At 46.3% G+C, this 26603-nt stretch overlaps 1 protein-coding gene across 1 annotated transcript in view; it reads left to right on the forward strand.

The window, feature by feature from the left end:
- Positions 1–26603, forward strand: part of NLRP5 (NLR family pyrin domain containing 5) — a 55139-nt gene that overhangs the window by 27537 nt on the left and 999 nt on the right. Inside the window, 5 exon segments of the mRNA XM_010387053.2 lie at positions 2642–2812; positions 5535–5705; positions 14519–14689; positions 18122–18292; positions 23732–23902. Of these exon segments, the coding sequence (XP_010385355.2) occupies positions 2642–2812; positions 5535–5705; positions 14519–14689; positions 18122–18292; positions 23732–23902 (855 nt within the window).

A 26603-nucleotide genomic window follows, 5' to 3' on the forward strand; every position in this document is an offset into this window, starting at 1 on the left:
ATCTCCTGACCTCATGATCTGTGCACCTCAGCCTCCCAAAGTGCTGGGATTACAGGTGTGAGCCACTGCGCCCTGCCTCAACAATGCTCTTACAATGAAATCAGTGTGGTACATCGTTGCCTGAGACGGGCTTTGCTCCATCAGTGCTTGAGATCCACCCAAGCAGTCAAGTGTTCCACATTTTCTTCCTTTCTCTTGGTGACAGCCGTTTGATGCTATGGAGTACCACAGTTGAACCATTCCCCTGTCCAGGGACACATTGGTTGGTTGGTTGATTCCAATTTGGGGCTCTCACTGTGGTTTGTAAGTCCTGGGAAGGTGGTTTGTTCATTAGATTAGCTTGGTCTAGAGATACAACTATTTAATGTTTATATAGTTTTCTTTTCCTTTTTTCTTTTTCTTTTTTATTTTTTTGAGACTGAGTCTAGCTCAGTTGCTCAGGTTGGTGTGCAGTGGTGTGATCTCAGCTCACTGCAACCTCTGCCTCCCGGGTTCAAGTGATTCTCCTGCCTCAGCTTCCTGAGTAGCTGGGATTACAGGTGTGCACCACCACACCTGGCTAATTTTTGTATTTTTAGTAGAGATGGGGGTTTTACCATGTTGGCCAGGCTGGACTCGAACTTCTGACCTCAAGTGATCTACCTGCTGCACCCTCCCAAATATGGTATTCTGGGACAGACAAGTACAAGCCCTGCTTTGAGCTTTGTTAGTTGGCACATCAACTAACATCGAAGAATAATAAGAAAGAATTTGCTTTGCACCGTGTGTGTGTGTGTGCCTGGTAACCAGGGAACTGTACTTTAAAAAGATGTAACCCAGGGAAATTGGCCAAAGCATAGATGTTGTCTCAGGACGGAAATGCTGTGCCTGACCTCGTGGGGTTTATCTGGGAACAGATTAGAGGGAGCTACATGCTCACTCTTTTGCTCACTCTCTGTACCACAAGTGCAGCGAGCTGGAGCCTGGATTCAAAGAAGAAATAAAGATACACATTGTCAGAAAAGATGGAGCTAGGCTATTTGGGGCCAAGAAAGGAAAAAGCATGAAGTCACTTAGGTCCAGTTTCCTGGAAGTCTAACGAATTTCCCTTCTCATAACACACAGGGGCAGGGGTATTGTTCTATTCTCTTCACTCCTGTAGTCCCAGAACCTAGAACTGCTCTATTCCCAACACTTGGCCCGTATTCCCCAAAGTATTTATTGTGTAGAGGGATGGGGTGATGAGCTTAAGTCTCTAAAAGGTAGACTTTGACATTGAAAGATGGTTTGGGCCACATTGTGAAGGGTTTCTATTCACTATCACATTGAGGAGTTGGAACTTTCCTTTATTCAATAACGACAGACGCTTGATTCTGCGTGTAGTACTACAAGTTCCTGGGATGTGCTGATGAATGAAACAAGAGCCTTTTATTCAATAATGACAGATGCTTGATTCTGCACGTAGTACAATATATTCCAGGAATGTGCTGATGGATGAAATGAGATTTTTTGTTTTTTGTGGTTTTTTTTTTTTTTTTTTTTTTTTTTTTTGAGACGGAGTCTCGCTCTGCTGCCCAAGCTGGAGTGCAGTGGCCGGATCTCAGCTCACTGCAAGCTCCACCTCCCGGGTTCACGCCATTCTCCTGCCTCAGCCTTCCGAGTAGCTGGGACTACAGGCGCCCGCCACCTCGCCCGGCTAGTTTTTTGTATTTTTTTAGTAGAGACAGGGTTTCACCGTGTTAGCCAGGATGGTCTCGATCTCCTGACCTTGTGATCCGCCCGTCTCGGCCTCCCAAAGTGCTGGGATTACAGGCTTGAGCCACCGCGCCCGGCCGAAATAAGATTTTTATTCAATAATGACAGATGCTTGATTCTGCATATAGTACTGTGACATGTTCCTGGGATGTGCTGATGAATGATACAAGATTCCTGCTCTCCTGATGCTCACAGGCCAGCACAGGGAGAACAAAACAAGACAAAGAATGATGTGTGCACACACATGGCAGGAGCATGTGTAGGCTTGGAGAGCTCTAAAAGTTCTGTCTAAAATTCCACACAGGCCAGGCACAGTGGCTCACGCCTGTAATCCCAGCTCCTTGGGAGGCCGAGGCAGGTGGATCACCTGAGGTCGGGAGTTCAAAACCAGCCTCGCCAACATGGTGAAACCCCATCTCTATTAAAAATACAAAAATTAGCCGGGTGTGGTGGGGGGCACCTGTAATCCCAGCTACTCTGGAATGTTGAGGCAGGAGACTTGCTTGAACCCGGGAGGCGGAGGTTACAGTGAGCCAAGATTGAGCCACTGCACTCCAGCCTGGGTGACAAGAGCAAGACCCTGTCTCAAAAAAAAGTTGGTTCGGGTGCATTGCTATGAATGTTGAAACAACGGAAGGAGGTGGGGCAGGCACCGTTTAAGGTCTGGCTTACCCGAAAGGCAACCTTCAAGAGACATGAACGAGGACATGAGCCCCATGAAGACCTGAGGGAGGGGAGGAGGGGAGGTTGCAATGGAAGGAACAGCAACTTTTCAGGCCCAGAGGCAGGAGCAGACAGAGTCCGAGGACCAGGAAAATGGCCAGTGCCACTGGCGTGTGCTGAGTAGAGGGGAAATGGGCTGCTTCGGGCGAGAGCTGGGATTGCTTCATGCTGCCTGTCTCTGCAGGCTGGATCGCTGTGGATTGACCCACGCCTGTTACCTGAAGATCTCCCAAATCCTTACAACCTCTCCCAGCCTGAAGTCTCTGAGCCTGGCAGGAAACGAGGTGACAGACCAGGGAGTGACGCCTCTCAGTGATGCCTTGAGGGTCTCCCAGTGCACCCTGCAGAAGCTGACGTGAGTGCCACTTCCTTTCCGCCGGGATTATCGTAACTTCGATTCTCCAGTCATGGTGGGAGGGGAATGAGCAGATGCACAAACAGGGTGAGGAAGGAAGTTGGGACCTTCCGAGACTGCCCCAGTGTCAGGGTGTAAGAGTGACCTGATAAACATCTGTTCTTGATGCCAAACTCTAAATGGGAGATACAAGGTGGAAGTGGGAATCAGCCAGATGGAAATTGAATAATGACCTTCCCTCCTGATAAAGCTCTCTTGGGCGCGAGGCTTATGTGTGCAGCTTACACTGTGGGTTAGTGAATGCTTGGCCCCACGACTGGACAGATGCCCAGTCACTCAAAGAACTTGGGTGGGGGTCAGGCTCCCCTCTGCCTGGTAAAGTCCAGGCCAGAGCTCATGCATTCTGGGATTCTGGGCACGGAGTCTCAAAAAGGAGGGTCTGAGCAGAGCATCACCCAAAATCCCAATCCCACCTCCTCCTCTGGAGACAAGGGAGCCCAGAGCAGGGATGAACCCAGGCCTGTGTTATTCTAGCAGAAATGCCTCCAAGTGGAAATGCGAGGGGTGGCAGTTCTGTACGCTGACACCTAAAGGGATATCACCTTTTTCCTTTTCCGTGTTAGTTTTGCTGTTGCCCAGGCTGAGTGCAGTGGTAAGATCCTAGCTCACTGCAGCCTCGACCTCTTGGGCCCAAGCGATCCTCCTGCCTTGTCCTCCCGAAGTTCTGGGACTACAGGTGTGAGCCACCGTGCCTGGCCCAAAGGATATGACTTGCTTACTGATAACTGATCTAGGGAGGGAGGAGAAGCAGCAGCAGAGTTACAGCACCCACTATTCAATGCTTACTGAGCTGTGCCAAGCACTGCGCTAAAATTCCTCCAACCCTTCCTCGCTGAGTTCTCAGAACAGGTCTACGGAGCAGGTGCTGTTGATAACCCAGTTGACAGATGACACAGCTTTGGAAAGGCTGTGTCACGTGTCCCACAGTTGGACGGTGCTTGGATGGTGATGCCGGGAGTCAAGGGTGGGTCCGATTCAGCTGAGCCACCCAGTGTGGCAGCCAGTATCCACGAGTGGCCAGCCAAATCTAAATTAAATGGGGAAGTCAGTTTCCTCATCACACTAGACCCATGTCAAGAGCTCAGTAACCACGTGGGGCTAGCGGCTCCCATTCTAGACAGCACAGCTCTAGGTGATCTTTAATCTTAGCTGGATGGCAGTGCTGGTGTCACCAATGAGACATCCAGGCTTAGAAGGGTGACGGGGTGTGGCCCCATCACACCCTGAGCTCTCAGTCTTGGGTGTCATATTCTCAACAGGAAGGGGTGTTCACTCCAAGTTCTTGTTACAGCAAAATGTGTATCACTCATGTAGCGGTCTGTGTCTGGAATCACTTCAGTGCTACATAAAAAGCTGCTTAAATGGCCAGGTGTGGTGGCTCACGCCTATAATTCCAGCACTTTGGGAGGCTGATACGGGTGGATCACCTGAGGTCAGCAGTTCAAGACCAGCCTGGCCAATGTGGTGAAACCCCATCTCTACTAAAAATACAAAAAAATTAGTTGGGTGTGGTGGAGGGCACCTGTAATCCCAGCTACTCAAGAGGCTGAGGCAGGAGACTGCTTGAACCCAGGAGGCAGAGGTTGCAGTGAGCCAAAGTCATTCCATTGCACTCCAGCCAGGGCAACAAGAGTGAAACTCCATTTCAAAAAAAAAAAAAAAAAAAAAAAAAAAAAAAACCACTGCTTAAGCTTTGAAAAAGCAGACAGAGTATCTAGTTTATGTCACTCTCTGTTCACCCAGCTGGAGTACAGTGGCACAATCACAGCTCACTGCAGCCCCTACCTCCCAGGCTTCAGGGATCTTCCTACCTCAGCTTCCCAAGTAGCTGGGACTATATGCATGTACCACCATCCCTGGCTAATTTGTTTTTGGACACAGGATCTTGATATGTTGCCCAGGCTGGTCTCGAACTTGTGGGCTCAAGCAGTCCTCCCGCCTCAGCCTCTCAAAGTGCTGGGATTACAAACATATAAGCCATGGTGCCCGGCCTAAGTGTACTTTTAAATTGGAAAAATTGGCACGGTACAGTGGCTCAAGCCTGTAATCCCAACACTTTGGGAGGCCAAGGCAGGTGGATCACCTGAGGTCAGGAGTTCGAGACCAGCATGACCAACATGGTGAAACCCTGTCTCTACTAGAAATACAAAAATTTGCCAAACATGCTGGTGCACGCCTATGATCCCAGCTACTCAGGAGGCTGAGGCAGGAGAATCATTTGAACCCAAGAGGGGGGGTTGCAGTGAGCTGAGATCATGCCACTGCACTCCAACCTGGGCAACAGTGAGATTCTGTCTCAAACAAATAAATAAAAATAAATAAGTAAATAAATTGGAAATATGACTCATCTTGGCAAAGCCTTATATCATGGCCATGTGAGGACTGGAAATGGCCGAGGAGCGAGCAGACCCAGGTTGCCCAGCCATTCCCCATTGTGACTGGTAGATCTAATCACCCATGATACTTAGAGTATTTTCTTGGGACTGATACGCTGGAGTTGAGTTTGCAAGTCAAAGGCACAGAGGATGTGACTTCACCATATGTCTGCAAGGACATGCCAGCTATGGGGGTGATACGTCTTCCCCTCTTTGCGAAGGAGGGGGAGAGATGGAACTTGAAGAAGGCACCTCATCATATCCTCTCTGGTGCGCTCTCCTTGCAGACTGGAGGACTGTGGCATCACGGCCACGGGTTGCCAGAGTCTGGCCTCAGCCCTCGTCAACAACCGGAGCTTGACACACCTGTGCCTATCCAACAACGACCTGGGGAACGAAGGTGTGAATCTGCTGTGTCGATCCATGAGACTTCCCCACTGTAGTCTGCGGAGGCTGATGTGAGTCTGGCTTGCTCCCCTGTGAGGACATCCTAGCTTCCTAACATAGCGTGGTGTAGCTCTCAGCAGAAAGCCGTGGGGTGTGGTGTGGACATCGTCATATGAAGGGACCTAGTATGTGCCGAATTCTGTTCACATCTCCTAGATTTCATCCTTTCTTGGAAAATTCTGTGTCTGCCTTTGTGTTATCTTACAGTGGGAAAGTCATTTGTTCAGGAACAGTCAGTTCTCATAATTGGAGGTCATCACGTTCTACAAAGTCACCCTTGAGCACTGAACCAGCCAACACAGAGCCATTGCCCCTGGGAGAGGTACAGGGTTAGCTTCCTGTGAACCTCTACTCATGTTTTCATCCATCAAAAACTTTGTATTTCTTGTTTCCGTTCAATGGCTTTTACTTGATACACATTGTTCATTCGTTAACATTAAGCGCATGACCAACGGCACCGTGACTTGTGCCTGACAAAGCCCAACTGACACAAGTGATGGAACTCACAGCCTCCCCACCCTCCCCAGCATTGGAGGGTACTTTGGCGCTATGCTAGGAGGTCATTTTAAACAACAGAATTGCAGCGGAGTGCGGTGGCTCACGCCTATAATCCCAGCACTTTGGGAGGCTGAGGCGGGTGGATAACTTGAGCTCAGGAGTTCGAGACCAGCCTGGCCAACATGGCGAAACTCTGTCTCTACTAAAAATACAAAAAAATTATTCGGGTGTGGCGGTGCATGCCTGTAATCCCAGCTACTCAGGAGGCTGAGGCAGGAGAATCACTTGAACCTGCAAGGTGGAGGTGGCAGTGAGCCAAGATCACACTATTGAACTCCAGCCTGGGCGACAGAGTGAGATTCCATCACAAAAAAAAAGAAAAGAAAATTGCCCACAGAAAGCACAAAAATCCAACAAACACGGCACTAAAGACCCTCACAAAGGACGCTTGTTGACAGTGGAGAGCTGAAATCAGTTCAGCCTCCACTGGGAGCAACATGGGTGCCTGGTGACTCACGTTCTCTGCTCTGCATACATGCGTGTCCAGGAAGGACTGAGCACTCCCGGTGCTGATTTGGAGAATTACCAACCCATTTTAGCAAGTAGAAAAATTCACAAATGCAGAAACCATGAATAACGAGGATCAATTGTGTTGATTACTACTGCGTTTACTCATTGCTAGTGATAGAGACAAATGCAGTTCTCATTTTATTTTTCCATAAGTTATTGGGGTACAGGTGGTGGTTGGTGACATGAGTAAGTTCTTGTTTTTTGAGACAGGCTTGCTCTGTTGCCCAGGTTGGAGTTCAGTGGCGCGATCTCAGCTCACTGCAACCTCTGCCTCCCCTCCCAGGTTCAAGCGATTCTCCTGCCTCAGCCTCCCGAAGTAGATGAGGATTACAGGCATGCACCACCATGCCCGGCTAATTTTTGTATTTTTAGTTGAGACAGGGTTTTGCCATGTTGTCCAGGCTGGTCTCAAACTCCTGACCTCAGGTGATCTGCCCACCTCGGCCTCCCAAAATGCTGGGATTACAGGTGTGAGACACCATGCCTGGCCAGGTTACATGAGTAAGTTCTTTAGTGGTGATTTGTGAGATTTTGGTGCACCCATCACCCAAGCAGTATACACTGCACCCTATTTGTAGTCTTTTATCCCTCGTCCCTCTCCCACTCTTCCCTGCCAAGTCCCCAAAGTCCATTGTATCATTCTTACGCTTTTGCATCCTCATAGCTTAGCTCCCACATATCAGTGAAAACATAAAATCTTTGGTTTCCCATTCTTGAGTTACTTCACTTAGAATAATCGTCTCCAGTCTCATCCAGGTCACTGCAAATGCTGTTAATTCATTCCTTTTTATGGCTGAGTAGTAGTCCATCGTGTGTGTGTGTGTGAGATATGTATATATGTGTGTGTGTGTATATATGTATACATACACACCATAGTTTCTTTATCCTCATTGATACATATGTATACACACACACCATAATTTCTTTATCCACTCACTGATTGATGGGCATTTGGGTCGGTTCCAAGATTTTGCAATTGTAAATTCTGCTACTTTAAACATAAGGGTGCAAGTATTTGTTTCGAATGATGACTTCTTTTTCTCTGAGTGGATACGCAGTAGTGGGATTACTGGATCAAACGGTAGGTCTACTTTTAGTTCTTTAAGGAATCTCCACCCTGTTTTCCATAGCAGCTGGACTAATTCACTTTCCCACCAGCAGTGTAAATGTGTTACCTGTTTACCACATCCACCCCAGCATCTACTGTGTTTTATTTATTTATTTTTTTTATTTTTTTTTATCATGGCCATTCTTGCAAGGGTGAGGGAGTATCACATTGTGGTTTTGATTTGCATTTCCCTGATTATTAGTGATGAGCATTTTTCATATGTTTGTTGGGCTATTTGTCTATCTTGAGAATTGTCTATTCATGTCCTTAGCCTACTTTTTGATGGGATTGTTTTTTTCTTACTGATGTGAGTTCATTGTAGACTCTGGATATTAGTCCTTTGTCAGATGTGTTGACTGTGAAGATTTTCTCCCACTCTGTGGGTTGTCTGTTGACTCTGCTGACTTGCTTTTGCTGTGTAAAAGCTCTTTAGTTCGATTAAGTCCCAGCTACTTATCTTTGTTTTCATTGCATTCACTTTTGGGTTCTTGGTCATGAAATCCTTGCCTAAGCCAATGTCTCGAAGATTTTTTCCAATGTTATCCTCTAGAATTTTTAGAGTTTCAGGTCTTAGGTTTAAGTCTTTTTTTAAAAAAAAAAAAAAAAAAAAAAAAGTTTTGCTCTTGTCGCCCAGGCTGGAGTGCAATGGCATGATAGCTCACTGCAACCTCCACCTCCCAGGTTCAAGTGATTCTCCTGCCTCAGCCTCCCCAGTAGCTGGTATTACAGGCACCCATCACCATGCCCAGCTAATTTTCGTATTTTTAGTAGAGACGGGGTTTTGCCATGTAGGCCAGGCTGGTCTCAAACTCCTGATCTGCCTGCCTCAGCCTCCCAAAGTACTGGGATTACAGGCGTGAGCCACTGCACCCGGCCAGGTTTAAGTCTTTAATCCACCTTGAGTTGATTTTTGTATAAGGTGAGAGATGAGGATCCAGTTTCATTCTCCTACATGTGGCTAATCAATTGTTTCAGCACCATTTGTCAAAAAGGGTGTCCTTCCCCACTTGAGGTTTTTGTTTGCTTTGTCAAAGATCAGTTGGCTGTAGGTATTTGGGTTTGTTTCCGGGTTCTCTATTCTGTTTCATTGGTCTATGTGCCCATTTTTGTACCAGTACCATGCTGTTTTGGTGACTATGCCTTATAGTTTGAAATCAGGTAGTGTGATGGCTCCAGGTTTGTTCTTTTTGCTTAGTCTTGCTTTTGCCATGTGGGCTCTTTTTGTTTCCATTTGAATTTTAGAATTGTTTAATTCTGTGAGGAACGATGGTGGTATTGGGATTGCATTGAATTTTGTAGATTGCTTTCGGCAGTATGGTCATTTTCACAATATTGATTCTACCCTTCCACAAGCATGGGCTGTGTTTCCATTTGTTCGTGTTGTCTATTTATTTCAGCAGTGTTTTGTAGTTTTCCTTGTAGAGGTCTTTTACCTCCTTGGTTAGGTATATTCCCAAGTTGTGTTGTGTTGTTGTGTTGTGTTTTGTTTTGAAGCTGTTGTAAGAGGGGTTGAGTTCTTGATTTGATTCTCCACTTGGTTGCTGTTGGTGTATAGAAGAGCTATTAATTTGTGCACATTAATCTTGTATCTGGAAACTTGAATTCTTTTATCAGTTCTAGGAGCTTTCTGGAGGAGTCCTTAAAGCTTTCAAGGTAAAGGATCATATCGTCAGCCAACAGCGACAGTTTGACTTTCACTTTACTGCCTTGGATGCCCCTTCTTTCTCTTGTCTGATTACTCTGGCTAGGACTTCCAGTATTATGTCAAAGAGGAGTAGTGAGAGTGGGCATCCTTGTCTTTGTCATGCATGTGCCTAAGTGAAGAGACATCCTGAACAGGCTAAGTGTGAGCAGCAGGACTGTTTATTCACTCAGGTGTAAGCGGGCTGAGTCCAAAAAGAGAGTTGGCGAAGGGGGTGGTGGGATTGGAGCTAGTTTTATAGGTTAGGGGTAAGCACTGGAAAGTTACAGTTTGGGGCCGTTTATTGTGGGCAGGGGAAGACTGTCACAAGGTACATTGTCACAAGGTGAGAGGCGTCACAGGGCACAATGTCACTAGGTTGATCAGTTAGGGGACAGCATGTTGCAATGGTAGAACGTTCAAGGCTGGCTAATCAGCTAAGACAGGAGCCAGCTGTTTTTCTTTTGTGGTTTTCCTGTTGTCCTAGACTTTCTGGCTCCAAGAGGCCTTCTGGATGTGTACGTGTGGGTCACAGAGGACACGATGGCTTGACCATGGTGCAGTCTGCTCAGAAGACCTCAGTCTCGTTCCAGTTCTCAGAGGGAATGCTTTCAACTTTTCCCCATTCAGTGTTATGTTGCCTGTGGGTTTGTCACAGATGGCTTTTATTACATTATGTCCCTTCTGTGCCAACTTGGCCGAGCGTTTTCATCATAAAGCGATGCTGGATTTTGTCGAATGCTTCTTCTGTATCTATTGAAACGATCATGTGATTTTTAATTCTGTTTATGTGGTGTATCACATTCGTTGCACATGTTAAACCATCCCTGGTGTGAAACCCACTTGATCATGGTGGATGATCTTTTTGATACGTTGTTGGATTCGGTTAGCTGGGATTTTGTTAAGGATTTGAGCATCTATGTTCATCAGGGATATCAGTTTGTAGTTTTCTTTTTTGGTTATGCCCTTTCCTGGTGTTGGTATTAGGGTGATGCTGACTTCATAGAATGAATTAGGGAGGGTTCCTTCTTCCTCTATCCTGTGGAATAGCATCAAAAGGATTGGTACCAATTCTGGTACCGATTCTTCTGTGAATGTCTGGTAGAATTCTGTGAATCTGTCTGTTCTTGGACTTTTTTGTTGGCAATTTTTTAATTACCATTTCAATCTCACTCCTTGTTATTGGTCTGTTGAGGATATCTAATTCTTCCTGATTTAAGCTAGGAGGGTTATATCTTTCTAGGAATTTATCCATCTCTTCTAGGTTTTCTAGTTGACGTGCATAAAGGCGTTCACAGTAGGCTTGAATTACCTTTTGTATTTCAGTGGTGTCAGTTGTAATATCTCCTGTTCGATTTCTCAGTGAGGTTATTTGGATTTTCTCTTGTCTTCTTGGTTAATCTTACCAATGGTCTTTGAATTGTACTTATCTTTTCAAAGAACCAGCTTTTTGTTTCATTTATCTTCTGTATTTTTTTGTTTGTTTCACTTAATTCTGCTCTGATCTTGGTTATTTCCTTTCTTCTGCTGGGTTTGGGTTTGGTTTGTTCTGGTTTCTCTACCTCCTTGAGATGTGACCTTAAAGTGTCAGTTTGTGCTCTTTCAGTCTTTTTGATGTAGGCGTTTAGGGCCATGAAGTTTCCTGTTAGCACTGCCTTTGCTGTATCCCAGAGGTTTTAATAGATTGTGTTATTGTTGTTCAGTTTGAAGAATTTTTTAATTTCCATATTGATTTCATTTTTGACCAAATGCTCATTCAGGAGCAGGTTATTTAATTTCCATGTGTTTGCATGGTTTTGAAGGTTCCTTTTGAAGTTGATTTCCAGTTTTGTGGTCTGAGAGAGTGCTTGATATAATTGCAATTTTCTTAAATTTATTGAAGCTCATTCCATGGCCTGTTATGGTCTATCTTGGAGAAAGTTCCATGCACTGTTGATTAGAATGTGTATTCTGCAGTGGTTGGATGAAATGTTCTGTATAGATCTGTTAAGTCCATTTGTTCCAAAGTATACTTTAAATCCATTGTATCTTCGACTTTCTGCCTCATGACCTGTCTAGTGCTGTTAGTGGAGTATTGAAGTCCCCCACTATTATTGTGTTGCTGTCTATCTCACTTCTTAGGTCTATTAGTAATTGTTTTATGAGTTTAGGACCTCCAGTGTTGGGTGCATATATGTTTAGAATTGTGATATTTTCCTGTTGGACAGGCCTTTTTACCGTTATGTAATGTCCCTCTTTGTCTCCTTAACTGCTGTTGCTTTAAAGTTTGTTTCATCTGATCTAAGAATAGCTACCCCTGCTCGCTTTTGGTGTCCATTTGCATGAAATGCCTTTTTCTACCCCTTTACTTTGTTTATGTGAGTCTTTATGTGCTAGGTGAGTCTCCCGAAGGCCGCAGATGGTTGGTGAGTTCTTATTTATTCTGCGTTCTGTATCTTTTAAGTGGAGCATTTAGGCCGTTTACATTCAATGTTAGGATTGAGTTGTGAGGTACTGTTGAATTCATCGTTCTCTTTGTTGCCTGTGTACCTTGGGTTTTGTTTTTTGTTTTTTGTTTCTGCTTTTTAACTTGTATTTTTGTTTTATAGGTCCTGTGTTCTTGGACTTTTTTGTTGGTAATTTTTTATGCTTTAAAAGGTTCTGTTTTGATGTGTTTCCAGGATTTGTTTCAAGATTTAGAGCTCCTTTTAGTGGAGTCTTGGTAATGGCAAATTATCTCAGCATTTGTCTGAAAAAGACTGTATCTTTCCTTCATATAAGATGCTTAGTTTCGCTGGATACAAAATTCTTGGCTGATAATTGTTTTGTCTGAGGAGGCTGAAGATAGGGCCCCAATCCCTTCTAGCTTACAGGGTTTCTGTCAAGAAATCTACTGTTAAAGATTCCTTCCTTCATCTTAACTTTGGATAACCAGATGACATCGTACCTAGGTAAAGATCTTTCTGTGATTAATTTCCCGGGTGTTCTTTGTGCTCTTGTATTTGGAGGTCTAGGTCTCTAGAAAGGCCAGGGAAGTTTTCCTCAATTATGCACCCAAATATGTTTTCCAGGCCTTTAGAATTCTTTTTGTTCTCAGGAATACCAATTATCCTTAGGTTTGCATTTAACATAATCCCAGACTTCTTGGAGGCTTTGTTCTTATTTTCTTATTCTTTTTTCTTTGTCTTTGTTGGATTGATTCAAAGACCTTTGAATCAATTCTTGGACTTTTTGGACAAGGTCCAAAGACCTTGACTTCAAGCTCTGAATTTTTTTTTTTTTTTTTTTTTTGAGACAGTCTCTCGCTCTGTCACCCAGGCTGGAGTGCAGTGGTGTGATCTCGGCTCACTGCAACCTCTGCCTGCTGGGCTCAAGCGATTCTCCTGCCTCAGCCTCCCAAGTAGCTGGGACTACAGGTACGTGCCACCACATCCAGTTAACTTATTTTTTATTTTATTTATTTATTTTTGAGATGGAGTTTTACTTTTGTTTCCCATGCTGGAGTGCAATGGCGTGATGTCGGCTCACTGCAACCTCCGCCTCCTGGGTTCAAGCAATTCTCCTGCCTCGGCCTCCCGAGTAGCTGGGATTACAGGCATGCACCACCATGCCTGCCTAATTTTTTGTATTTTTAGTAGAGACGGGGTTTCTCCATGTTGGTCAGGCTGGTCTCGAACTTCCAACCTCAGGTGATCCACCTGCCTCAGCCACCCAAAGTGCTGTGATTACAGGCGTGAGCCACCGTGCCCAGCCTGTATTTTTAGTAGAGATAGGGTTGCATCATGTTGGCCAGGATGGTCTCACTCTCTTGACCTGGTGATCCTCCCACTTTGGACTCCCAAAGTGCTGCTGGGATTACAGGTGTAAGCCACTGTGCCCAGCCTGAATTTCTTTCTTCTACTTGTCCAATTCTCTTGCTGAGACTTTCCAGACCATTTTGCATTTCTAAAAATGTGTCCAGGCCGGGCGAGGTGGCTCATGCCTGTAATCCCAGCACTTTGGGAGGCCAAGGTGGGCGGATCACGAGGCCAGAGGATCAAGACCACGGTAAAACCCCGTCTCTACTAAAAATACAAAAAATTAGCCGGGCATGGTGGCGGTGCATATAGTCCCAGCTACTCAGGGAGGCTGAAGCAGAAGAATGGCATGAACCTGGGAGGTGGAGCTTGCAGTAAGCCGAGATCATGCCACTGCACTCCAGCCTGGGCAACAGAGCGAGACTCTGTCTCAAAAAAAAAAAAAAAATTTGTCCGAAGTTTCCTGATTATTTGTTTTCTCTTTAAGCTATTTCCTTAAATATTTCTCCCTTCGCTTGTATCATATTTTGGATTTCCTTGCATTGGGCTTCACATTTCTCCAATCCCTCCCCAATTAGCTTAATAACTAACCTCTTGAATTCTTTTTCAGGAAAATCAAGGATGTCTTCTTGGTTTGGATCCATTGCTGGTGAACTAGTGTGATTTTGGGGGGAGGTTAAACAGCCTTGTTTTGTCATATTGGTTGGTTTTCTGGTTCCTTCTCATTTGAGTAGGTTCTGTCAGAGGGAAGGTCTTAAACCTGGCCGGGCACAGTGGCTCACGCCTGTAATCCCAGCACTTTGGGTAGGCCGAGGTGGGCGGATCACAAGGTCAGGAGTTCGAGACCATCCTGGTCAATATCGTAAAACCCCATCTCTACTAAAAATACAAAAACTAGCCAGGCGTGGTGGTGCATGCCTGTAATTCCAGCTGCTCGGGAGGCTGAGACAGCAGAATTGCTTGTGCCCAGGAGGTGGAGGCTGCAGTGAACTGAGAGCTTGCCCCACTGCACTCCAACCTGAGTGACAGAGCAAGACTCCTCAAAAAAAAAAAAAAGAAAGAAAAAGAAAACAAATATGACCCCCTCCTACACAGAAGTAGACTGGAGCTGGGAGGAGAGCAGCAGCTCACTTGAGGTCATGCCGGGGAATGAGTGTCCCTGATCTTCTTTCCCTGTGTGTGCGCCCACAGGCTGAATCGGTGCAACCTGGACACGGCTGGCTGTGGTTTTCTTGCACTTGCGCTGATGGGTAACGCGTGGCTGACGCACCTGAGCCTTAGCATGAACCCCGTGGAAGACAACGGCATGAAGCTTCTGTGCGAGGTCATGAGAGAACCATCTTGTCATCTCCAGGACCTGGAGTGAGTTTTCCATGGGTGTTGGGTCAACTCGATCATACGGGGGTCTGGAGTTCCTGAAAGGTCAAGAGATAGGAGCAGGGAGACTGGAACCAAAAACCGCTTTCAGGGTGAGCTCTGACACTCGTTTTTCTGACGGCATCCTAGGTAAGTTGAGGTGTGAACACCACGGTGAGCACGGAAAGGGCCAGTGGAGCCTCGCAGGGAGAAACCATGAGTTCCGAATCACCCTTGGTCCCTAAACATGGTCCGTTCCTCAGAGGAAGGCATCTTGTCCTAAGTTCATCTTCAGTTATTTATCCATATGGAGAAGGGAGAGTGCTTGTCTCTTAATCTCTTTCCCTCTGGGTCTCAAATGTCTTCACCCTTGGTTGAAATGTTTCTATTGAAAAGGAATATCCCGTCATTAAACAGACTGTGGGAAAAAGTAAAAGAGCTCAGTGAGCACAAATCAGTCTTCAGTCTCACAGCCATGCAGTCGTCCCTGTTAGTGGTTTGAATGTCTTCGGGGATTCTTTGGTCCTAGATGCAAACATGCATTTGATGGTTTACAAAGAAAGGATCGTAGTAGTCAGCACTTAATGCAACAGTGCATTCTTTTTTTAAATTTGTTTATTTATTGATTGACTCTTGCTCTGTTGCCCAGGTTGGAATGCAGTGGCATGATCTCGGCTCACTGCAACCTCCGCATACGGGGTTCGAGCAATTCTCCTGCCTCGGCCTCCTGAGTAGCTGGGATTTCAGGCATGTGCTGCCATGCCCGGCTAATTTCTGTACTTTTAGTAGAGACAGAGTTTCACCATGTTGGCCAGGCTGGTCTCGAACTCCTGACCTCAGGCAATCCACCCACTTTGGCCTCCCCAAGTGCTGGGATTACAGGTATGAGAGCCACCGCACCCTGCCAAGCACTTAATGCATTCTTTTTTTTTTTTTTTTTTTTTTTTGAGACGGAGTCTCGCTCTGTCGCCCGGGCTGAGTACAGTGGCCAGATCTCAGCTCACTGCAAGCTCCGCCTCCCGGGTTTACGCCATTCTCCTGCCTCAGCCTCCCAAGTAGCTGGGATTACAGGTGCCCGCCACCTCGCCCGGCTAGTTTTTTGTATTTTTTTTAGTAGAGACAGGGTTTCACCGTGTTAGCCGGGATGGTCTCGATCTCCTGACCTCGTGATCCACCCGTCTCGGCCTCCCAAAGTGCTGGGATTACAGGCTTGAGCCACCGCACCCAGCCTTAATGCATTCTTAACATGTGGCAGGCAGAGCACTAAATATTTTGTATATCTAACCTCATGTAGTCTCATCACCCCCCATCATATCCAGTGGAGAACTAGAACTCCCAAGAAACCAAAACTTTTGGCATTGGTCTCACATTGCATCTGAGGATATGTCTATTATAATAAATGAAGTATGGTGAGGTATTCCGTTGAATGGTATATTCTTTAAAAATCTCTGGCCGGGCGTGGTGGCTCATGCCTATAATCCCAGCAGTTTGGTAGGCCAAGGCGGGTGGATCACAAAGTCAAGAGATCGAGACAATCCTGGCTAACACAGTGAAACCCTGTCTCTACTAAAAATACCAAAAAAAAAAAAAAAAAAGCCGGGCATGGTGGCGTTCACCAGTAGTCCAGCTACTCAGGAGGCTGAGGCAGGAGAATGGCGTGAACCTGGAACCCGGGAGGCGGAGCTTGCAGTGAGCCGAGATGGCACCACTGCACTCCAGCCTGGGCCACAGAGCGAGACTCTGTTTCAAAAAAAAAAGAAAGAAAGAAAAGAAAAAAACAAAAAATCTCCTAAACTTTAAAAGTCTCCTAAAGCTGGACACGTACCTTATATCTAGTGTTTCCATCATGAGCATAAATGATTTCATTCTAAACCTTCGTGTACTTGGTAGCATCTGCGTATTCATTACAAAGGTAGAATTAATGGTCCATGAGTGAGGTATCATTTTGAGATCTCTCTCTTCCCAAGAACAAAAGAAAGGACTTTGGTATGGATTCGAGTTCACAAACTTCTGAGTGCCCCGAGTACTAATCCCACCATTTGTTTGAGTTGTTTGAGTTGCTTCAAGCCCTCCTTCTGCATGGTGTAGAATCTTAATCTTAGTCAGTTAGAGACATCTTTTTTGTTGAGATGGCATTTAAGTGCTGGGAGGTTATCTGGATCCCTCCATCACCATTTATCCATGCTGGCACCAAAGACTGGGTCAGCCTCAAGGGTTGGCCCTCACAACTGCATCTGGTTTTTTGTGTTTTGTTTTTTGGTTGTTTTGTTTTGTTTTTATTGTTGTTTTATGTTTGTGTTTTGTTTGGTTTTGGTGTGTTTTGTGTTTTGTTTTTGTTTTTTTGAGACGGAGTTTCGTTCTTGTTGCCCAGGCTGGAGTGCAATGGCATAATCTCAGCTCCCTGCAGCCTCCGTCTCCCGGGTTCAAGCAATTCTCCTGCCTCAGCCTCCCGAGTAGCTTGGATTATAGGCACCTGTCACCACGCCCAACTAATTTTTTGTATTTTTAGTAGAGATGGGGTTTCACTATGTTGGCCAGGCTGGTCTCAAACTCCTGACCTCAGGTGATCCACCCACCTCGGCCTCCCAAAGTGCTGGGATCAGAGGCATGAGCCACTGCACCCAGCTGCATCCCTCTTTCTTCTTGACCTGATGGCTCCTGAAGATGGACCCTCCCAGCCCCAGTGCTATCATTCTACCCTTAACCTCCCAAGCTGAAGATAGACTTGGAGGCCGTTTCAGTCATTTCTCCTGCGATAAACCATTCAGATGTTATTTTGGGGGCCACCCACCCCATCTTCCCCATTTTCCCCATTTTTCCTAGGAATACAAGCACAAAACTTCCCTTTTTGGATTCTAGACCTATCAGCATTTCAGTAACTTCCGTCCCCTTTTCTCTCCGTCTCGGCTCTGTCAGAGACTTTCCAATTTCTCCTCCTCCCTGCATTTCCCTCCTCCTCCCCCATGGAGAATCTTGACCTCATCTCCAAGTGGAAGCAAACTCTGCTATGCTCATTTCTTTTAAAGATACCTTCAGCTGGGCTGGGCATGGTGGCAGGCGCCTGTAATCCCAGCTACTCGGGAGGCTGAGGCAGGAGAATCGCTTGAACCCAGGAGGTGGAGGTTGCAGTGAGCTGAGATCATGCCATTGCACTCCAGCCTGGACAACAAGAGCAAAACGCCTTCTCAAAAAAAAATAAGAATAATAATTAAAAAAATAAAGATACCTTCAATCACACCAGACACTTCCCTGCCCTCCGCTGTCGTCCCTCTCTCGAGCCAACAGATACCACATGGTCTAAGCCGTTCACAGGAGTGGACAGAACAGTGGCCCGTCAGGAAGGAATAAAGGAAACTGCAGTTGATGCTGCTGAACCTTCTAACGCTGTTTCACTTTCCTGGAGAGAAGCAGACCGGCTCTATTTCCCGCCTCTTGCAGGTTGGTAAAGTGTCATCTCACCGCCGCGTGCTGTGAGAGTCTGTCCTGTGTGATCTCAAGAAGCAGACACCTGAAGAGCCTGGACCTCACGGACAATGCCCTGGGTGACGGTGGGGTCACTGCGCTGTGCGAGGGACTGAAGCAAAAGAAAAGCGTTCTAACGAGACTCGGGTAACTTCCTGGGGCGCCTGTTTGCGGGCCGGGCTGGGAGGAGCGGGGGGACCCCAGCGTGAGGTTGCTTGAACAAGGATGATGATCTGGTTTCCATAAGTCCATCAAGTTAGATGGAGGGCAACCTTTGTAGCACCACAGATCTGGGTGTAAGTTCCAGCTCGGCTCCTACGGATGAGACGGAGGAAGTGGCAAATGCTCGGGAATCAGGTCTTGAGGCAGAAAACCCTCAGCTGCCCTTTGAATGACCCCTGTGTGCTAGTCCTGGTGCTAAGTGGCAGAAGTATGGAAGTGAAAAGACCTTGGTGTTGTAGTGTGAACAGTCTAGAGACAAAGACGGGCAGAAAGCAAGTGATGACCTGAGTGGTCCTTAAAACTTCTTTGAGCATCAGAACCACCCGGGGGCTTAAGACAGACCTCCAGTATGGTGGACTATGGTTCAGCCAAGTGCTGAGGCTGGGCGCGGTGGCTCATGCCTGTAACCCCAGTACTTTGGGAGGCCGAGGCGGGTGGATCACTTGAGGTCAGGAGTTCAAGACCAGCTGGACCAACATAGGGAAACCCTGTCTCTACTAAAAATACAAAAATTAGCCAGGCATGGTGGTACATGCCTGTAATCCCAGCTACTCAGGAGGCTAAAGTAGGAGAATCGCTTGAACCCGGGAGGTGGAGGTTGCAGTGAGCCGAGACTGTGCCACTGCACTCCAGACTGGGTGATAGAGCTAGACTCTGTCTCAAAAAAAGAAAGGGAAGTCCTGCTACGTGCCACCACATGGATGAGCCTTGAAAACAAGCCAGCCACCAAAGGTCACATGGTGTATAATTCCATTTGTATAAAATACCCAAAATAGTCAAATTCATACAGAAAGTAGAGGGGTTGCCAGGGCTAGAGGAAATGGGAAATAGAAGGGGGACAGCTAAATGGGTACAGGGTATCCTTCTGGGGCGATGGAAATAGTCTGGAAGCTAGTAGAGGTGGCTGCACCACACTGTGAACTACTCTGGAATGGAATGTTTGCTACTACGTGTGAGCACTGACCATCCACTAGTCTTGTATGTATGCTGCTTGTAACTCTCCGTGGCACCAGGGGGGTCACATTCCTATTGTGTTAAGAGGCTTTAATCTGGGCACCCCCCAAACTTTTGTGTGTGTGTGTGTGACAGAGTCTCTCTCTGTCACTCAGGCTGGAGTGCAGTGGCACGATCTCAGCTCACTGCAACCTCCACCTTCCGGGTTCAAGCCTCAGCCTCCTAAGTAGCTGGGGCTCCAGGTGCCTGCCACCAAGCCCGGCTAATTTTTTTAATACAAATAGTAGAGACGAGGTTTCACCATGTTGGCCAGGCTGCTTTTAAACTTCTGACCTCAAGTGATCCGCCGGCCTCAGCCTCCCAAGTGCTGGGATGACAGGCGTGAGCCACCGCGCCTGGCCAGGACCCCTTTCCTTCTTGAAGTCACGCATTGTTCTTCAAGTTCATCATGCCTTGGTTCTCTGTCCCCTCAACTTCTTTCTGTGTGGTCATGCCCCTTCTTTAGTTCCCCTTCTATCTAGCTCTGTGTTTTATTTTTACGATTTTATTAAACTTTATCTTATTTCTTATTAAATCAAGGTTTATTTATCTTACCGTAATACCGTCACTTATCTTTTGGCTCCATGTTCTATTTTTCTTTTTCTGCATTTTTTTGTTGTTGTTTTTTGAGACGGAGTCTCACTCTGTGGCCCAGGCTGGAGTGAGTGGCGCAATCTCGGCTCACTGCAAGCTCCGCCTCCCGGGTTCATGCCATTCTCCTGCCTCAGCGTCCCGAGTAGCTGGGACTACAGGCGCCCGCCACCACGCCCGGCTAATTATTGTATTTTTAGTAGAGACGCGGTTTCACCGTGTTAGCCAGGATGGTCTCCATCTCCTGACCTCATGATCCACCCGCCTCGGCCTCCCAAAGTGCTGGGATGACAGGCTTTAGCCACCACGCCCGGCCTGTTTTTCTTTTAAATGTAGTCTCTCCCTTAGCCTTCTGTTCTTGGGTGTGTCCACCTACAAACACTCCAAGCTTCAGTGAACCACATTCTCCACCCTCTCAGCACCTGCCGTTGGGTAGCTGAGAATCGCAGGACCAAAACAGGCCGTGGCGAGTTGCTGTCCTGTGCAATCAGGGGTCATGGATATAAACTTGTTTTCCCAGCATTAGTCATCTGGCCCACTCATTTTCCCCACTACCTGAGACAGTTTCACAACAATTTCATTCCCTGGAGACATGTGCACCTACCTTGTTCTTCTGGATGCTTAACAAACGACCCCCACCCCTTCAAATAATATAAAACCATTTACTTTGAAAGCCCTCAATGATCTCTCGAGAAGCCAGCTTTGATCTGCACCAGTACACACAGCCGGGCGTGGTGGCAGGTGCCTGTAGTCCCAGCTACTCGGGAGGCTGAGACTTGAACCCGGAAGGTGGAGGTTGCAGTGAGCTGAGATTGTGCCACTGCGCTCCAGCCTGGGTGACAGAGAGACTGTTGTGCAAAAAAAAAGGGGCGGTGTGTGCCCAGATTAAAGCCTCTTACTAACACAATAGGAATGTGACCCCCCCCCCCCGCCCAGTGCCACGGAGAGTTATAAGCAGCATACATACAAGACTAGTGGATGGTCAGTGCTCACACGTAGTAGCAAACATTCCATTCCAGAGTAGTTTACAGTGCGGTGCAGCCAGCTCTATTAGCTTCCAGACTATTTCCATTGCCGCACAAGGAAACCCTGTACCCATTTAGCTGTCCCCCCTTCTATTTCCCATTCCCTCTAGCCCTGGCAACCTTTCTACTTTCTGTATGAATTTAACTATTTTGGGTATTTTATACAAATGGAATTATACACCATGTGACCTTCTGTGGTTGGCTTCTTCATTTTCAAGGCTCATCCATGTTGTGGCATATATCAGCACTTCCTTTTTTATTTTTTGAGACAGTCTAGCTCTGTCACCCAGTCTGGAGTGCAGTGGCACTGTCTCGGCTCACTGCAACCTCCACCTCCCAGGTTCAAGCGATTCTCCTGCCTCAGCCTCCTGAGTAGCTGGGACTACAGGTGCCCGCCACCACGCCCAGCTAATTTTTGTATTTTTAGTAGAGACAGGGTTTCCCTATGTCTTTATTTACCCACAATAAATAAAGCATGGCTGGGCGTGGTGGTTCATGCCTGTCATCCCAGCACTGTGGGAGGCCAAGGGGGTTGGATCACCTGAAGTTGAGTTCGAGACCAGTGTGACCAACATGGCAAAACCCCATCTCTACTAAAAATACAAAAGTTATCCAGGCTTGGTGGTGGGCATCTGTAATCCCAGCTACTCGGGGAGGCTGAGGCAGGAGAATCGCTGGAACCCGGGAAGCAGAGGTTGCAGTGAACTGAGATTGCACCACTGCACTCCAGCCTGGGCAACAGAGCGAGACTCCATTTCAAAAAAAGAAAAGTATCCCTGCAGTAGTTAATTTGACCCATGTTAATCAGAGGTTAGTTTCCTCCACGTTGGGAATCCCACAGTCATTTGTGTGCAGCACCTTTTACCTTCACGGATTTACCTCCCCCTTGCATCTATCCTCAGCCTCCCTGCTGGATGTTTTATCTTTATAAATGTTCAGATACTATTTTAAAAGCAAAATGAAAAACAATCTAATCTCACCATCTAGCCTTACGTGGCTAAAATAACTTGAGCTGCATCTCGTTAACTTTTTACTCTATCATAAGAATTCTGGCTGGGCGCGGTGGCTCATGCCTGTAATCCCAGCACTTTGGGAGGCTGAGGCCGGTGGATCACTTGAGGTCAGGAGTTTGAGAACAGACTGGCCAACATGATGAAACCCCATCTCTACTAAAAATACAGGCGGGCTCTTGTAATCCAGCTACTCAGGAGGCTGAGTCAGGAAAATCGATTGAACTGGGAAGGTGGAGGTTGCAGTGAGCCGAGATCATGCCACTGCACCCCAGCCTGAGGGATAGAGCAAGACTCAGTCTCAAAAAACAAAACAAAAAAAATCCAAAATGCACAATCTAGAATGATTAGGACATGTAAAACCTATATAGTCACCACCTAATTTAAACAATCATTAGTCTTTTAGTATATCTATTTTCGTTAACTTTTTTTTTTTTTTTTTTTGAGAAGGAGTCTCGCTCTGTCACCCAGGCTGGAGTGCAGTGGCGTGATCTTGGCTCACTGCAAGCTCCGCTTCCCGGGTTTACGCCATTCTCCTGCCTCAGCCTCCCGAGTAGCTGGGACTACAGGCGCCCGCCACCTCCCCCGGCTAGTTTTTTAGTTTTTTTTTTTTTTTTTTTTTTTTGTATTTTTAGTAGAGACGGGGTTTCACCGTGTTAGCCAGGATAGTCTCGATCTCCTGACCTCGTGATCCGCCTGTCTTGGCCTCCCAAAGTGCTGGGATTACATGCTTGAGCCACCGTGCCCAGTCTCAGGTGAACTATTTCATAGCAACTTATGGATTTTGACATCCCGCCCCAAAATAACCAGCATGTTCCCCTCAAAATAAGAGAACACTCCTTTATAATGCCATGATTATATTTAATGAAGTCCCTTGGCTTTCTGTTGCTCTTAAGGTGAAATTCTAAACCCTTCCTATGACCTAAGTGCCCAGCCTCTACTCTCACCACTGTCTGGCTCTGCTCTGGCCATCCAGTCATCTTTGTTTCTCAAATGTGTCCTCTTCTTTCCACAAGCACCGTGTAGAGGTGAATTTTTATATCCGTGCATTTGTCAATGTCCCGCTTGCCTTCTCACCTTTCTTCAGGTGCCACGTTGCTTTCTCTGCAGGTGTGCGTTCCTGGTTACGTTCCCTTGTGACAGGCACACTCAGCCTTTCTTTCATTGTTTTCTACAACTCCACTTTGAGTTACCCGCCGTTTCTCAAAGTGAGAACCAGGCACGGTTGCTTTACTTGGGAACTCGTTAGAAATGCAAATATCTGGCTGGGCGCGGTGGCTCACACCTGTGATTCCAGCACTTTGGGAGGCTGAGGCAGGTGGATCATCTGAGGTCAGGAGTTCAAGACCAGCCTGGCCAACATGATGAAACCCCATTTCTACTAAAAACACAAAAAAGTAGCCAGGCTTGGTGGCATGTGCCTGTAATCCCAGCTACTCGGGAAGCTGAGGCAGGAGAATCGCTTGAACCCCAGAGGTGGAGGTTGCAGGGAGTCGAGATTGCACCACTGCACTCCAGCCTGGGCAACAAGAGTGAAACGTCATCTAAAAAAAAAAAAAAAAAAAAAAAAAAAAAAAAAAAAAAAAATTTGGGTCTTTCATCAGAACAACTAAACAAAAACTGGGAGACAGAGCCCACCACTTTTTTTTTCCAAAGGAAAAGTATCAAGGTGAAATTCATATGGGTTGAATGAAAGATCCATCATTGATCTTTGGAGTTATTTCCTGGGTGTCCTGACCCTGCAGGTTGAAGGCATGTGGATTGACTTCTGATTGCTGTGAGGCACTCTCCTTGGCCCTTTCTTGCAACCGGCACCTGACCAGTCTAAACCTGGTGCAGAATAACTTCAGTCCCAAAGGAATGATGAAGCTGTGTTCGGCCTTTGCCTGTCCCACATCTAACCTACAAATAATTGGGTAAGTCTCCAGCAGTTGTCTTCTGAAACACAGACCTGCTTCTGTTCCAGGCTTGTTAGCTGGTGGAGAAGCAGTTTAGGGGAAAAGTTGAGGTCATGGCTTGGCAGCCAGATTTTACTCTGTTGGTGAGTGACCACAATGTTCTGAGTACCATGCTGGATGCTGGAGATACAGGAATACGGGAGATAGAGGCCAGGTGCCTAATATCATGGAGCTTACTTCTGAGTATGTTGGAAAGGGAACAGAAAGAACATTATAAATGTTTATGCTGAAAAACTAGAATTGCTGTATGATCCAGCAATCTAACTTCTGAGTATGTACCCAAAAGAATTAAAAGCAAGATCTCAGATTTCACACCCATGTTCATAGCAGCCTAATTCACAATAATGGCCAAGAGGTGGAAGTAACCCAGGCGTTCATGGATGAAAGGATAAACAGAATGTGGTCTTATACCTACGATGGAATTGCATTCAGCCTTAAGAAGAAAATTCTGGCCGGGCATGGTGGCTCAAGCCTGTAATCCCAGCACTTTGGGAGCCCGAGTCGGGCAGATCACGAGGTCAGGAGATGGAGACCATCCTGGCTAACACAGTGAAACCCCGTCTCTACTAAAAAATACAAAAAACTAGCCAGGCAAGGTGGCGGGCACCTGTAGTCCCAGCTACTCGGGAGGCTGAGGCAGGAGAATGGCGTAAACCCAGGAGGCAGAGCTTGCAGTAAGCCAAGATGGCGCCACTGCACTCCAGCCTGGGTGACAGAGTGAGACTCCACCTCAAAAAAAAAAAAAAAGGAAAGGAAAATTCTGACACATACTACATGATGGAATCTTGACATGCCAAGTAGAATAAGCCAGTCCTAAAAAGACAAATACTGTAGAATTCTACCTCTATGAGGTACGTAGAAGAGTGAAATTCATAGAGACAGAATGGTGATTTTCAAAGGATTGGGGTGAGAGGTTGGGGAGTTGTGTAACAGGTGCAGAGTTTCTGGTTTGCAAGATGAAGAACTCTGGCGATAGATGGTTGTGGTGATGGTTGCACAGCCGTATGAATGTACTTAACACCACTGAACAATTCACCTAGCAGAAAGTTTCTTCAGTAGCTCACATACAACATTTCAGCCTCCCCTCTCACTCCTTGTACAAGTCTGGAAGGCTGAGCTGGTGGAGTTCACAGAAGTTCTTCAGGACCATCTCTTAAGATTAGAAGTTTATTTCATGAGAAAGTGGCAGTTCATTGATGTCTTCAGTGTTTAGTGGTAGAAAACGCATTTGTCATGTAGGACTTCATATTCACAGACAAACAGGAGTTCAGAGATAACCCTGAGCATGAAGGAACACAGTTGTACTTGAAGGGAGTAAAATCTTGAGAAATATACAGCTGGCAGCATTGATAGCCCATCTGAGGTTGTTTGTGGTGTATTTATGTATTTTACTTCAAGTTTTTTGAGATGGAGTCTCACTCTGTTGCCCACGCTGGAGTGTGGTGGTGCAATCTTAGCTTACTGCAACCTCCGCCTCCCGGGTTCAAGCAATTCTGTCTCAGGGTCCCGAGTGGTGGGCATTATAGGTACATGCCATCACATCCGGCTAATTTCTACATTTTTAGTAAAGATGGGTTTTCACCATGTTGGCCAGGCTGGTCTCAAACTCCTGACCTCATGTGATCCACCAGCCTCAGCCTCCCAAAGTGCTGAATGTCAGGCATGAGCCACCACACCCGACCTCCTTGTGGTATATTTATAATCAATAGAAAATTTCTCAGTTGAGTAACTGTTTTCCCCGGTATGGTCCAGCTGATGGCAGTTGAGTTTATCCAGGGTTCAAATTCTAGCACATGAGTATAACCAGGAAGAAGTCAAAAGTGGCTGTGGCAGATCCTGGAATCATAGGAGGAAAGTGAAGACAGGATGGGGAAGATGGATTGAGAAACATGGCTCAATGAATCTGGGAGTCTTGGTGTGGTCAGAACTGTTACAGTGACAAAATGAGCTGAAAAGGTGTGGAGTACTGTCGAAAGAATGTGTTTGTATCCTTGATGTACGAGGCATGATAGCCGTTGACAAGATCAGTGGTGACTGGGACTTAGCAATTGAAGTAGGACAGAAGTCAGACCTAGATTTACTGATTGACCTGTTGTGGCTCTGTTTCCCCATCTGTGAAATGGAGGTGGTGCTATGTATCTATTTAAATAAGTTTATTTCTCCTCTAGTAGACTGTAAGCTTGGTAAGGGTGGGAATTTTATCTTGTCCATCCCTATATGGGAAGTCTTCATTTAGTGTCATGGATACGTTCTTAGAAACTGTGACTTTAAGCGAAACGACATATAATGAAACCAATGTTTTCTCACGGTTATGACAATGACTCTGAAGAAAATGACATTCTTTGAGAATCTGCTGTAGTAGTTTTGCTTTAAGTCACTGTTTCTAAGAACCTATCAATGACATTAAGGGAGAACTTACTGTACCTTCCCAAACCCTGTAACAGGACCTGGCACAGAGACTCTAAGGAAGGAATTCATGAATGGACTGAAGGATCATGCCTGCATCTTAGGACTGTTGTGAGGAACAGATGCCTTTAAAAGCTCAGCGTAGTATCTGACATGTCCAAGATTCTTTACATGCAGAGAATTACTTTTATTCTATAGGGAACATGCTACTGTTATCAAGCAAAAGTGGCTCACTGCCTGATGTGCTAGAGGC

This window comes from Rhinopithecus roxellana, chromosome 12, assembly GCF_007565055.1.
Source record: "Rhinopithecus roxellana isolate Shanxi Qingling chromosome 12, ASM756505v1, whole genome shotgun sequence".
NCBI classification, from domain to species: Eukaryota; Metazoa; Chordata; class Mammalia; order Primates; family Cercopithecidae; genus Rhinopithecus; species Rhinopithecus roxellana.